Source organism: Labrus mixtus, chromosome 2, assembly GCF_963584025.1.
Source record: "Labrus mixtus chromosome 2, fLabMix1.1, whole genome shotgun sequence".
In the NCBI taxonomy this organism is placed as follows: Eukaryota; Metazoa; Chordata; class Actinopteri; order Labriformes; family Labridae; genus Labrus; species Labrus mixtus.
In genome coordinates this window covers 29,318,424-29,332,906 of record NC_083613.1, presented here as the reverse complement: position 1 = coordinate 29,332,906, position 14,483 = coordinate 29,318,424, and the positions used below count along the sequence as shown (strand labels likewise).

The window sequence follows — 14,483 nt, the reverse complement described above, 5'->3', positions numbered from 1 at the left end:
CTGGTATCTGCTGTGTGAGTGTGGGGTCTTAAAAGGCAAGTGAGTGGCTGTGGCAACTCTGGAGGCTCCTCAGGCTCACACTCAGAGCTGTTCTTACCCACGCTGGTAAGAACAGCAGCGTCAGGGGCAATCAGATACAGCTCTTGGATTTCTGCTTCTGTCAGTTCTAGAGGAAGAACAAAAAATATGTCCTCCAGACAGAATGTGTTTCCTTCAGCTAAGCCCCACCCACCAAAATATGTCACATTGTTTACTAACACTTCAAAGGGTCTACATCATCCGACATCAAGAAAACATGCTAACTTGGAAGTGCTGTCTTGTCTCACAAAAATGCATCAGCCAGAATGTCTTCCAAGTTTTTGATTCCAGTCAGGAATGGTTTGTTTTTGTTTTGACCAGAGAAGGTAGGTGATTTTACGGTAGGTAGCCCCCCCACCCACTGGCCGCTTTGAACGCAAACGGGAAACTAACAGATGTTGCAGTGGTGGAAGCGGGCAAGCAAACGGGTTCAGATATAATTGATTCAATCCGGCCTCAAAAGCCTCTAATAAAGATCCACAACCAGAAACGTGGTCAAATTAAAAAGAAATATGGAGATGCTTTGAAAAATGGACAGAGGTTAGGATACAGAAAGGTTTAACACTAGGACCGCCAGCATTCTAGCCTCCAAGCGCCACAACAGTCTGTCAGACCGTCATATGCAATGTCACTATTTGTGCTCAGAAGCACACATAATGCTTTTTTTATAATGAAGTTACGAAAAATTATGATAAATACAACTTACTTTTATGTACAAAGAAAATATCACAGAGCATTGAGCAGGATTGTTAACCTTTTAAATGTCTCATGTCAATTTACAAGATTTGTCGGCTTTTTTAGTGCGCCGTTTTTTTACTGCTGCTCCACGTCTCCCATTGCTAAAACACATTCTACAATAATAAAAAATACATAACTTTATGCTATATTAGGCTATGTATTTTAATAAAAACACTGCAAAAAAAAAGAGATGAACACCGAAGTAATGAGAGGAAACTGTTTTTATTGATGCCCCTCCTCCTCCTCTGTAACTGGATTTGTTTCCTCGACATAGAGGAAATTTGAAGAACACACTCCCGCACATGGGCGAAAATTACTGAATGAACAGTACATGTACAACAAAAACAAGGCTATCTTTGGGCATGACAAACTATATACAACAGAAATCCATTACAGATGCAGTGGCGAACAAACAAACAGATGAACAAAGGCACGATCGGCACCTTTGAGAGCGCCCCGGCTCCTAACACACACACCAGGGGCAAAAGTGCTCAACCCTTACGGTGCACTTCCCACACACAGGGCGCTTGCACCCCTTGCAGGAGACACCGGTCTTATTCTTCTTGCAGTCCGTGTTGATCTGACACTGCCTCCTTTTCGGCTCTTGTGGATGCTGTGGCTCCATGGGCACCGACGTCAGACTGGCCTTGACACATAGGTGTTCCTCTCTCAGTTGCTTTGCCAGCTCAAGAATGAACGCTCTTCTGGCGATGGTGGTCGAGGTGCATGCCTTGAACAGGACATGAGCGTTTATCGCAGCCATGTCCAGAAGGTTATAGAACACAACGACAGGCCACCTTCGAGTTCGACCTTTTACGGTGTACCGACGAGCCATCCGGTCCAGCACATGAACCCCGACCTGATGGTAATGAGTGGAAATTGAATACGTTTGTAATGATAATAATAATAATAATAATAAAGTAGCCTAATGAAACGATAAAGTAAAATGATAAAATAGCTTACCTTTGTGGCATTGTAGAAAGTGACAGTCTCTGGCTTTCTCTTCCTATCACTCCCAATGGAGACAGTTGGGTGCATGGTGCTAAGGAGTGCGACACTCTTTCTTGGTTTCTCCTGGTAAACCGTGAGGGTGGCCCGCTTATACTTGAGCACCTTCGTGGTAAACAGTTCCCCTCTCTGCTCCTGGACTGAAGGCGGCAGCTCCCGTCTGGCCTTGTTGACTGTACCGACCAGGCTGGTGTTTTTCTGCTGCAGGTTTTTGGCCAGGGTGAGGGACGTGAAAAACTTGTCTGTGGTGACATTCCTTCCCTTTCCCACGTATGGCTCCACCAGCTTCATCACCACACTCTCTCCCAGACGTTGATGAGCCGGTCTCGTTTCATCTTTGCCCAGGTATGGGAAGCCGTTCAAAAAGTATCTGGTCTCAACATCTGCAGCTAACCAGAACTTTATGCCGAATTTGTCTGACTTATTGGCCATGTACTGAGTAAAGCGGCACCGTGCTTTGGTGGGGAACAGCTGCTCATCCACAGTAATACACGCCCCAGGTTTGTAGCAGGCAATGCTGTTGCTGACAAATCCACCCCACACCTCAGACATCAGGGCAAATTTGTCACTGCACAGACGGGCATGCCTGTCATCCTTTTTGTCAAAGCACAGGTAGCGCATTATCTGCCTAAAGCGGTTCCTCGGCATCGTGGTCCTGAAGAAAGCCAGTCCCCATTCCTCGGACCAAAAGCTCTCCAACTCGATGTTCTTGTTGAACGCTCCTCTCACGTAAAGCAGGGCAATGAAGGCCTTCAGCTCGGCAACGGAGAGATCCCATGAGCTGTCTGCATCAATACGGCGCGCCTCAGCCACAGTGCAGTCCCGTATGTGCTGCAGCATTTGCATGTCCAGTAAGCACAATAAGGCGCTCAGAGCGTCCTCAATATTGCGCATAGCATGAGCTGTGGGGCCCGCGGATTCTGTGAGGACATTTTGGGACTGTCGCCTCCCCGATTGTCCTCCAGGCTGGATGGTTTCCCAGATTGTCCCATCTTTACCCTCTTCACATGTGCCCGGGACTGCAAAACAAATCATCATTCTTTTGTTATCAGGCTTTAGATCGATATTTAGGCTTTATATAAATATTTACTTATTCATAGAAATATTTTCGTTTTCTAGCGGCTGCGCTATAACTTTTCTATGCTTTATCCCACACAAAATAATTCTTAAAAACGAATAAACTAATAGAATTGAATGAAGAAAATGAATAATCATTGTAATGGAAAAATTCTGTTTACTGTCGAGGACACATTTTACTCACAGCTCGCATGAGAAATGCAACAATAATTGAATGTGTAATATTCTTGTTTTTACTCAAGGATGAAGGTTTCTCACAAATAGCTAAATATCAAAGATAATAATAATAATACATTTTATTTATAAGCGCCTTTCAAGACACACAAGGACACTGTACAACAATCAACATTTAAAAACAACGAAGGATAAAAACAGCATACAATAAAGAAATGAAATGTAGGACAGTGTAGTTGCAGCTAAAAGATACTCAGACTTTCCTTGACATTACTGCTGTGCGACGTGTTGAAATGTATGACAGAATGTATTTGATATTTGACTGCGCCTGTATCAGAAATCCTTACATAGTCGTGAAGGTTTTTCTGTGAAGCATGTGTATATAACCCCAAGCATATTGTGATTACTTCGAGCTTTCCTTCAGACTGTATTGACACTCTGAAGCTTTGTTCCTTCTACTTGCAAGAAGAATTAAACTAAACAAAGACATTGATTGACTCATGATCCTTTCTTTTGCATTGTTAACAGAAATTTCCAGCACACCACGCTTACCTGGAGGGGACACGCCAACCGATGGGGCAGTTGGCACAAACGTCTTGTTTTTTTTGGGGCGTGGGGGTTCAGGGTCCGAGTCGGAACGCTCCTCCACTTCACTCCAGTCCACATCGGACATTTCTCCGCCATCAGACTCCCCCTCGTTCATCTCCTCAATCTTCACCAGAGCTTCTTTCAAAAGAAATACCGCATTTCTGATCCTCTCTCCATCGTTGTTCTGTATCGATTGTGCTCTGTCTATATATCTCCTATCGATCTGTTGCTCTTTGTTCAATTCCCGCGCAAGTCTATAACTAATAAAAATAAAACGACGCGCGAAAACAATCCAGGGAAATGTATAATTTTCAACTGACGTCTGTATGACTGCAGCGGCGGTTAGAGGTATAAATGCTCAGAAGTCTGGTGTGTTTTATTTTAGTAACACATAGGCTTCAGAAAACATACAGGACACATATTTAAGAAAAGTCATAGGATGAGAGGCTTGTAGTTTTTATTTAAAAATAGTTATTTGTATTATAAAAACCCAAACCATCTGTCAGACGGTCTTGGTGGTTCTAGTGTTAAATGTCTCATGTCAATTTACAATATTTGCAGGCTTTTTTATAGTGCAGTTTTTTTTTTACTGCTGCTCCATGTCTCCCGTTGCTAAAACACATTCTACAATAATAAATAATACATAACTTTTAGTTATAAATTGTTATTGTTGGCTATATTAGGCTATGCATTTAAATAAAAACACTGCAAAAAAAGAGATAAACACCGAGATAATGAGAGGAAACTGTTTTTATTGATGCGCGCGTGCGAGCGAATGAACAACAGGTTCTTGCCACGATGCAGGTCAGATTGAAAACATTATTGGCAAACAACAACAAGGCATCTATGGCATGTCAAACTATGGAACTATATACAAAAATTACTGCAGAACTCCATAACATGGCAGATGCAGTGGTGAACAATCAAACAGATGAACAAAGGCACGATCGGAACCTTGGAGAGCACCCCGGCTCCTAACGCACACACCAGGGGCAAAAGTGCTCAACCCTTACGGTGCACTTCCCACACAAAGGGCGCTTGCATCCCTTGCAGGAGAGAAGGGTCTTGTTTTGCTTGCAGTTGGTGTTAATCTGACACTGCCTCCTTTTCGTCTCTTTTGGCTGCTGTGGCTCCGTGGGCACCGACGTCAGACTGGCCTTGACATGCAGATGTTCCTCTCGTAGTTCCTTTGCTAGCTGAAGTATGAACGCTCTTCTGGGGATGGTGGTTGAGGTGCATGCCTTGAACAGGACATGGGCATTTACTGCAGCCATGTCCAGAAGGTTATAGAACACAGAGACAGGCCACCTTCCAGTTGCACCTTGTACGGTGAACATCTCATCACACGTTAGGGCAAATTTGGCCTGCTTGTAGTGTTTCTTGTCAAAGCTTAGGTAGCGTATGATCTTCCTGAAGCGGTTCCTCGGCATCGTGGCCCTGAAGAAAGCCAGTCCCCATTCCTCAGACCAAAAGCTCTCCAACTCGATATTTTTGTTGTATGCTCCTCTAACGTACAGCAAGGCAATGAAGGCCTTCAGCTCGGCAATGGAGAGATCCCATGAGCTGTCTGCCTCAATACGGCGAGCCTCAACCACAGTGCAGTCCCGTATGTGCTGCAGCATTTGACTGTCCAGCAAGCACAAGAAAGCGCTCATAGCGTCCTTAACATTGCACCTAGCGTTAGCTGTGAGGCCCGCGGATTGTCCTTTAGGCCAGATGGTTCTCCAGATGGTCTCATCTTTCCCCTTCTCACATGTGCTCGGGACTGCAAAACATAAATAAAACAAATTTGCCCTGATGTCTGATGTGATGTGCACCGTAAAAGGTGCAACCTGAAGGTGGCCTGTCTCTGTCTTCTATAACCTTCTGGACATAGCTGCGATAAACACCCATGTGCTATTCGAGGCATGCACCTCGACCACCATCCCCAGAAGAGCGTTCATACTTCAGCTGGCAAAGCAACTGCAAGAGGAACACCTGCATGCCAAGGCCAGTCTGACGTCGGTGCCCATGGAGCCACAGCATCCACAAGAGTCGAAAAGGAGGCAGTGTCAGATCAACAACAAGCAAAACAAGACCCTTCTCTCCTGCAAGGGATGCAAGCACCCTTTGTGTGAGAAATGCACCGTAAGGGTTGAGAGCTTTTGCCCCAGGTGTGTGTCCTAGTTGCCGCAGCGCTCTCCAGGGTGCTGATTGTGCCATTGTTCATCTGTTTGTTTGTTCGCCACTTCATCTGCTATGTTATGGAGTTCTGCAGTTATTTTTGTATATAGTTCCAAAGTCTGACATGCCCATCGATAGCCTTGTTGTTTGCCAATAATGTTTTCAATCCCACCTGTATTGTGGCGACAACCTTTTGTTCATTCATTCCATCGTGCATGGGTGTGGGTTTGTGTGTGTTTTGTTCAATGATTTTCTCTATGTCGGGGAAACAAATCCAGTTGCAAAGAGGAGGAGGAGGAGCATCAATAAAACAAAGTTTCCTCTTATTATCTCGGTGTTTATCGCTTTTTTGCAGTAAAAGAAAAACTACTAAGTATAAAAAAGCCGACAAATCTTGTAAATTGACATGAGACATTTAAAAGGTTGCCAATCCTGCTCAATGCTCTGTGATATTTTGTTTGTACATAAAAGTAAGTTGTATTTATCATAATTTCTCGTAACTTCATCAAAAAAAAAAAATATTCTGCTCAGCAGCACACATTATTATGCCTTCCCAACATTGGGCAACATTTCACAGAAAAATGGCCTAACGAATATGGTGAATTCTGACATTTCTCAGACCGGTCGAATGACAGACAAAAACATTTTCAATACTTTTAAAGACAACAGCTTTGTTAATCAAAGTGCAACCTACCTGTCTTTGACGTCAGAGATGTCCCTTGTGGTGGTCCAGGAGCCGTCGACCCCGTTGCTGCCGGCCCAGAGGTTGCAGGTGAAGAGGCTGAAGACATTGCTCCTGCTACAGAGACAGATTGAGACGATGTCCTGGCTGTTGTCACGGATACCCCTGCGTTAGGTGTCATTATCCCTCCGGCCCCTCCCTGATATACGGCACGGGCGAGAGAGATCTGAGTGGATGACATCTGACCAGCCTGGAGTGCTGGGACAGTTGCAACTGTTGGAGCAGAAACTGCTGCTGTGGTGATGGCTGAAGCAGGCTTGAGTATAAAAGTGGCGGTGGAAGTGGTCTTGGCCTTGGTGAGGGAGCTAGCTGCAGTTAAAGAGGAGACGGGAATGTTGACCAGAGTTCCTGCCTGGCCATTAGCCATTGATAAAGGCAGTTGGATGAGGAGTGGCTGGCCAGTGGTCATCATGCTGCTCCCAGAGGCCGTCTTCAGCAGCAGGGTGCCCGTGGGACTCTGAGTGGTGATGCCAGCGGCCAAGCTGGAGGCAGCATTAGAGGTGGAGGTGATCAGCTGCAGGATGGGGGCCTGCGTAACCATAGCAGTGGAGGTGGGTGTTTGGACTGAAGCTGCAGTGGGGACTGGTTGAACTGAAGAGGCTGGATTTGATAAGGAAAATAGGAAAGATTGTTTTTATTAGAATGTAAAATGATCAGTCATTAAGATTTCAATAAACAGGTTTGTCCTTTAATCTTTAACTCCTTATTACTTTTAGTCAACAAAAGGTGCCCAGAAGCAGAAACGTCCAGGTTATACCCAAACTGCATCACAGCAGTTCAAACCTAACCTAGCATGCAAGAAGCAAAGACAGCTAAACAACTACTGAGGCACTAGCATGCATAGACATTAAATCATACACTTAATCAGGCTTGCAAGAAACTGTAAAAGAAAAGGCTGATGATTGTTCATTTGTCTGTTTTTCTTAATAAATCTCAGTCAAAAAACAACAATGGCTTCGTTCATCTAATATATCCTTGGCCAGTCTGAGGCACTCAGCTCCATGTTTATTTAATTTTAAAATCAGTTCAAAAGTTAAGTTTTAGGACAGCTGGGCACCTTCTGTTTTTTTGTAAACATTACGGACTGAACAACATTTTCAAATTAAAAACATGCAAACTCTGTACGGGAAGAAACAGGACCAAGCACGAGAACTAACTTGTTGTTTAAAGATGACACAGCTTATTCTCCCTGTCGTGATTCTATAAAATGGAAAAGACAAAACAGACCATAAGCTTTACGGACATCATGCTACTCACCAGTGGTGCTGGACGAAGGAACGGTTTGAGCCTGCTTTACCTCCATGGGCGCCCGGAGAGGCCTGTTTGGAAAGATTTCTAACACTTAGAGCTGTGCATGCTTCAAGCTGTTCATGTCTACAACATGAAGACAACTGATTGAGGTTATATGGTGACATTTCACTTTATTCCATATCATACAGTCCTCATTAAACAATTTGTGGTGACATTTCCTCCTACTGACTGAAGTCAATTTCTGAGTTACTAATCAAGCATTCATCAGTATGTCAGTTAATAATTCAACATTTCAAGATAGGGGCCAACTTCACAACTTCTTATGTACAATGACCAGCCACTCAAGTCCATTTTAACATGAAAAAAAAAACACGCATGAAAGCTGACGAGATTTTAAACCCGATTATAATAATAGAGATAAAATATTTGTTAATTTCCATGATGAATAATGACAGTTGTCCCAGTATGCCTCTGTTTCTGTATCAAAGACTTTCAAAATAACCCTGCAGTTCTTGCATCATATTCTCGAAAAAAATCTGGTCTTCTCTTCACTCGCAGTATTTCATTGATAACGTCTCGAATCTCTCTCCAGGCATCACAAGACAGTGAAGGAAATCGACGATCAATGTACATCCTCATTGTCTTTCTTAAGTTTATGGGCAGTGCGTCCTTGCCCAATACTCCAACATAATTGACCTTTGCGACCCATTCACAGTAGATGTCATATGGCACTAAGTAGCGGAATAAGTAAGATGCAAATCGGTCAGACCGAGGAAACCCTGAGCTTCTCTTGGAGTTTTGGTAGAGCACATTTTCCAAGTCGGAAGAGATTGTGCGGAGATTTATGTCTTCTCTGCATTTTCCTTCATTGTATTCTACAAGTTTATTTGCCATGGCAATGTTACGTGACATGAACTCTTCCTCCTCCATTTCCTCTTCGTGTATCTCCTTCTTGATAGACAGTACAGGGGCCTCACCAACAGAGGGCGCCACTCCCTCTCTGGGCACCTTAGGCTGCATCTCTAGTGCCTGCCGTCGCAGCTCACTGTTGGGAGGAGAGGTGCAGTTTTAACTACACTCTGCACTGCCCGAGAAAATGCTCAGGCTTCACATTGTAGAACGTCACAAGACTCAGGACCTGGACCCATGCAGGGTTACTTTGCAGATGCAAAATACTGGCCCATGTGTTTGTTTAATTCAAGCCAGGCTAAAGAAAGTATGAAGTTAAGTGTAGAAAAAAGTTTGATCCTGACCAGGGGAAACGGGACACTGAATCTTGTTTTTTTTTTTTTTTTTTTAAATGTATGGATTTGGAGTATGTAAGGGTGTTTTTTTTTTTCAGGCCATAAGTTTAAAATTCAGTCTCTGTGATTACAGAAAGCAACCTGGGACAACGTCAACGCAGAGGAGGTCTTTGTGTACTGGTTTCAGTCCGGTATTGTCACGTTCATACAAAGGCCAAATTGTATTCACACAAGATAGCAAAGTGCAAACTGCTAACATGCTTCAATAAACTAATGCTGCGAGTTTTGAAAGTCTACATATTTTGTCACAGGATCAAATGGTCTAGTAAACGAGAGCTTCATGGAGGTGATCCATACTAGAAAATGATGTGTACATCATTGCTGAATGTATATGTTGCAGACTTACCGTTGAGCTTGAGGGTTGGTTGAAACCGTTATAGTTTTGGCAGCGTTGGCAGCATTAGCAGCAGCGGCAGCAGCCAGCGCCTGTGAAATACAACGCCATGCTGTCAGAATATTTCCTACAAAAACACTCTAAAGCACAAAACTTTCCAAGGTTTTTTCATTTTTTGTACCTCATTTTTCCTTTTGTTCTCCGACGCCTGATTGGCCTCTCCAAATTTCTTTGCCAGTCGCGCAATCTTGGCCTGAACAAACGGTTAAGAGAGGAGGATTATAGATATGTGCCTTGCTGACAGTTGGATATGGCAACATGGGATGTGGTTTGCTTATTAAAAGCTGCACTTGACATTTTCATGTAACAATCTACTTACCTGGAGTGTGTTAATCGCAGTTTGGTGTTTAGTGGCACAGTCAATTTTGTCTACTCTGGTCTTCAGCTCTTCGAAATGTTTGTCGAAAATAGTCATTTCCAGGACTCTCAACCGTTCATCCACCAACTGCTGCACAATCTGAGGTAGAATATCAGGTGAAAAGCAGAAAATTGTATAATGTTATAAAATGTACCGAAGCAGATTTCAGTTGGACTAAGACTGCGGGGGGTGACAAAAAAAAATCAGTGCAGCAAATTAGTAACATACAAACCTGTTCTAGTTTATGGTGACCCGCATCATTTGCAGTGATTTTAAGTTCCAGTTGTGCCTCCAGCTCCTCACGCACCACCTTGGGCCTCTTCCCCTCTCTTTTTACAGCTTGTCCATCATTTTCGTCTCCCTCTGATAATGTGCGCTTCAGTCCAGAGGTGGATCCTTTCTCCTCTTGCACTGCTTAAGATTCAGAAACCGATGTCGGTTATTAAGGCATTGGCCATGATTCTTTTGTGCATAATATTCTTTTTGGCACTATTCAGGTTTTAACTTTATTTATATTTCTGCTCTAAGGTAATTCCTCCAGACTTCCATTGCATCTTTATCAATTGCACAATCATCTAGAAGCTACCTGTGTCATACCTGTATTAGAGGGTGGAGTGGATGAAGGCCGAGATGGCTTTGTGGTTTCTGTTTTTTTCTTTTTGGTCTCTACTTTCACCTCCATCTTTTCTTCACTTGTTGAGCCTTTCTCCTTGTCCCCTTTTTTGACCTCTTCTACATTTATCTTCTCATTTTTGATATCCTTCTCTTGTTTCAGTTCCACTTGAGAAGAGGAAGCTGGGTGAGACGAAGAAGGACAAGGAGGAGAGGAATCAGAAGTGGTAGAGTTTTTGGAGGAAGGCCAAGATAAAAGACGGACATTTTTTATTTTGGCTTTGGAAGTCTCAGAGTCCTTGGCCTTTGTAGTGTCACTGTCTGTATCCATTGGTTCTGTACAGTCATTTGATGGAGGTGGCTCAGATACACTAGAATCCAAACCTTTATCAGAATCCTTCGCCAAATCCACAGCTGGGTTATCTGTTGAAGTGACTTTCTCCTGAGGAAGAACATGATAAACCGTTGATTTATTCAAAAGTATTTGGAATTTTTTCAGATTTCAATAAGTTTACAGTTTGGATAAATCCAGTTTAAATTCAGGTGTTTCTATAAAACTTACAGGTAAGTGAACAACTGAGTATTCTGAAACATTTATCATCTTTACCTTTTCCTTGATCACCTCATTGTCTTTATCCTGATTTTCCTTGGATTCTGTTGATGCTGTTGGAACAGACTCCTTTGATGAGGAGGATGAAGAGCCTTTCTTCTCGTCCCCGTCGTCCCCATCCTGCTCCATCTTTTTCAGTTCAAAGTTCAGAGAGTGGAATGGTGATGTGGGAGTAGTAGGAGCATCCTTTGCTGGTGGACTTTGAGAAGAGGCAGGGGAAGGGGACAGGTTCAGGGACAAGAAAGGAGCAGGCGAGCTCAGTGTCGGAGAGGAAGGCGATGCAGTTCGGGGTGAGTTTGAGTCAGACACATTGTTTTGCTCCTTGTCTCCCGCCTTTGGTCCATCCTCTTTGTGCATGCCGTTCATCAGAGGCGGCGAAGAGGTTTCCGACAAACCCGGAGTCGCTGTTATCAAAGTACTGTGAAGGCTCTCCAGTTGCTGACGATCACTAATTTTCATAGTTTTCCTGGCACGGAAAATCTTCTTCTTTTCCTCTGCCACAACAACTTCCATTGCTGCCTGTGGAGTGACATGGGGGAGGAAGATGCATCAGAGGAGCATGACAACTCCTTCAAATATATATGCACACACAATGATATCTGCAAGGGTTAATAGCATTGTCTCTTCCGCTAATGTACCTATCCTTGGCTTAACCAAGATGTAGAGTTTCAGAAAAACCACTAGAGGTCACTGTAGAGCCCTGTGACTTTCTTTGTTCTCTTCTAGAAGGTTCTTTTTGCACAGAGCTCTGTCAGTTTTCAACAGCCTGATACTTTACCGAAAATTTTTACTTATGATCACAACTGAGTCCAGCAGAATCTTACTCCCTGACCACACATTGTTGTATCTTTCCTGTTGCTGTAAAAGCAGTGTGGATTCTGCTCAGGAAAGCTAGAAAGCTAGAAAGCTATTTTTCATGTCAGAAAAGCTTGAACAGCCATGACCAATTCTCTTTCCCTGATTTTCTAGTTGACCATGGATTTCATGTTAACCTAAGTCCCGATCCAGAGAACAGGACTGACTGAAGTTAACAACAGCAGCAACCCAACCTTTCTCCCATCCCCCCACATTCCTATTGGTTCAACACTCAGCGAATCAGAACGACTAGGCCGTGTTGGCAGCAGTGCAGAGGCAATGCATAACATGAAGGATTTGTCCGTACGTAGTACTGATTGTTGCAAACAAGGTATTGTTGAGGCTAGTTCTCTCATGTTACACTCAAATGTGTATGTGATGATTAATCACGTTTACTGAAGTAAAAAAAAAAAAAAAAAGTATAGGATTACATCTGGCTGCTGCAGGAGACCGTGTTTAGCTGCAGTACAAAATGTAATTTTAAATTCATAAGCAAACAAGAACCGGACTATGACATAAGTGTTGTGTAGTGTAAACACTAAATAAATCATCTATGAATAACTCACCTTCAGGCAGAAAGGATCCTGTTCATGGATTTACTACAGAATCCTTCGACAACCTGTGGAAACAGAACAGGGTTTATTTTAGTGAGTTAGCATGAAGTAGTTTATGTCAATGCTTCAAACTAGGAAGGTAAGATCCACTGTGTGAAATCAGCAGACCATGCAAATCCAAAGTGTAACCATGAATTTAGCTCATCCAAATTCAGCACCCACTCGCTCTATCCCTTGAGCGATAACTTAGCCGTCTGTTTCTCAAGGAAATGTTTATTTTTGGGGTCACAGATTATTTATTAAAACTGGTGGAGCATTCATGTTGTTGCATTTAAGTTATTGAACTTATCAAGATTGGACAAAAAGCACTACACACCACACCGTGGACCACTCATTCGGACATAAAGAGCTAGTAAGCATCATATGATGCTGTTTACAAAGTGTTACTCCTGGGTGTTACAATAATCAAACATCTCTGCAAACAAAACCTTTTAAACCTTTTTTTTTTGTTATTCCATGGTCTCCCAAGTGAACTCATTATGTTTTAGCAGTTCTAGTTGTCCTCTGTTAAAGAACAAAAGGATAACACAAAACAATAAAAACATACCACATGACTTATAAATGTATTTGCAGGCTACATTGCAGATATTAGAACTCAGTAACAGGTGTGACATGCTAACCAAAGCACACACAAAGGTGAAGACAAAAAAGGTTCAAACAGGAACACGGCTTGCCAGAACAATGGACAGAGACAGGTGTCGAGCTTCAGGATAAAGGCTTTCATACAAAATCACTTTACCGACCCATACTTGAATGAATGTTAGCTTAACAATGTGCTGCAACGGGGGAGGGGGTGTTTTTCAACAGTTAACATGTTGACTGTTTGAGATCTGTTCTGTGTCACACCATTAACGTTACAAAGCTGTGTATAGATACATCATTCGTTCATGTCAGTGGAGGAACTGCAGACGTAAGCCAGCTATTATACAAGTAATCTTTAAAATCTCATCTGGGGAAAACAATCAGCCTCTCCAGTTTTAAACTCTGAAATTTGGTCAAGCTTTTTGTGTTTACTGTTGCTGACCTATTTGCCTTCAGCTGACACAACTATCTGTAAGGGCTTGTTTAATTTAGCTATTTGTATTTTGATTGGCAAAGCAGTTGCATGGGCGTGAAAGGGTGCAAAATTCACTTTGACTGATGTGGACAGAGAGTGTACTTTACGCTGCACAGCTGATCAGCTCACTAACAGTGATGGCGCATACGCACTTTGTCAGCTATTCCTACTCTATTTTCATATCAGCAAGCATGCTTCCTGTGCTGAAAATAAAACCATATTCTTCTGCATAATTGATCTAAATTAAACCTGAGAGAAAAGCATGATAAATGAGTGAGCATGAACAAATAAATAACGGTGTGGATTGCGAGCACTATCACTGACACATTTCACATTCCAATGTTATTGCAACTGCGCAGAGCACATTATCCCCCTCCCCCATCCTACGGCCTCATTTGCTGCGCCTGGATTCTGTGCTGAACTCAAAATGGCCGATAGCTCTGCTGTTTTTGCCAGAGTGTGCTCTCAGTAGCTAGCTGAGCAGGATCCTCTATCATATGTATCAAGTTGCAGCACCACCTGTTTTTTTTTATTGATAAGCCTGAGGCAAGTAGAAATATTTAACTAAATGCTGAAAAATGTACACAAAAAGTGACATAAGCTGAATTTGGACAATATCCAAACATACATGCTTATATTGCATACTACAGGTAAACCCTAACTGTCATGATTGTGCTTGGCTGAAACATGGCCAGTTGTACAGTCACATTTTTATGGTTTAAACATATTAAACCAACATGCAAGGATAAGAATGAGAATAAAAAACGTTTCTAAACATTTTTGTTTGAAGCTGAGGCTTCTAAGTTAATTACCCCATCAGTACAAAAAGGGCTACTGCAGCTTCAGTTAAACCGGACTCT

General features: G+C 42.8%; 2 protein-coding genes across 8 annotated transcripts in view; both read right to left on the bottom strand.

The window, feature by feature from the left end:
• Positions 1 to 14,483, bottom strand: part of atf7ip (activating transcription factor 7 interacting protein) — a 33,353-nt gene that overhangs the window by 2,905 nt on the left and 15,965 nt on the right. For 4 of the 7 annotated variants that reach the window (XM_061060999.1, XM_061061025.1, XM_061061008.1 and 1 more), the window contains exons 2-13: positions 12,519 to 12,571; positions 11,095 to 11,616; positions 10,473 to 10,929; positions 10,108 to 10,289; positions 9,837 to 9,974; positions 9,639 to 9,710; positions 9,470 to 9,549; positions 7,826 to 7,887; positions 6,521 to 7,168; positions 3,628 to 3,801; positions 1,780 to 2,843; positions 1,020 to 1,675 (exon numbers count right to left, since the gene is read on the bottom strand). In XM_061060999.1, the coding sequence (XP_060916982.1) occupies positions 1,280 to 1,675; positions 1,780 to 2,843; positions 3,628 to 3,801; positions 6,521 to 7,168; positions 7,826 to 7,887; positions 9,470 to 9,549; positions 9,639 to 9,710; positions 9,837 to 9,974; positions 10,108 to 10,289; positions 10,473 to 10,929; positions 11,095 to 11,610 (3,789 nt within the window). In that variant the 5' untranslated portion in view covers positions 11,611 to 11,616; positions 12,519 to 12,571 and the 3' untranslated portion in view covers positions 1,020 to 1,279. Of the gene's footprint in view, positions 1 to 1,019; positions 1,676 to 1,779; positions 2,844 to 3,627; positions 3,802 to 6,520; positions 7,169 to 7,825; positions 7,888 to 9,469; positions 9,550 to 9,638; positions 9,711 to 9,836; positions 9,975 to 10,107; positions 10,290 to 10,472; positions 10,930 to 11,094; positions 11,617 to 12,518; positions 12,572 to 14,483 lie in introns of those variants that run through there. The other 3 variants (XM_061061034.1, XM_061061043.1, XM_061061052.1) reach the window with 3 other exon arrangements.
• Positions 3,819 to 6,514, bottom strand: LOC132991999 (uncharacterized). The gene is made up of 2 exons (XM_061061063.1): positions 5,583 to 6,514; positions 3,819 to 5,529 (listed from the first exon to the last, which is right to left on the bottom strand). Exon 2 carries the CDS (start codon positions 5,316 to 5,318, stop codon positions 4,638 to 4,640), a length of 681 nt encoding a protein of 226 aa, XP_060917046.1. The 5' UTR covers positions 5,319 to 5,529; positions 5,583 to 6,514; the 3' UTR covers positions 3,819 to 4,637.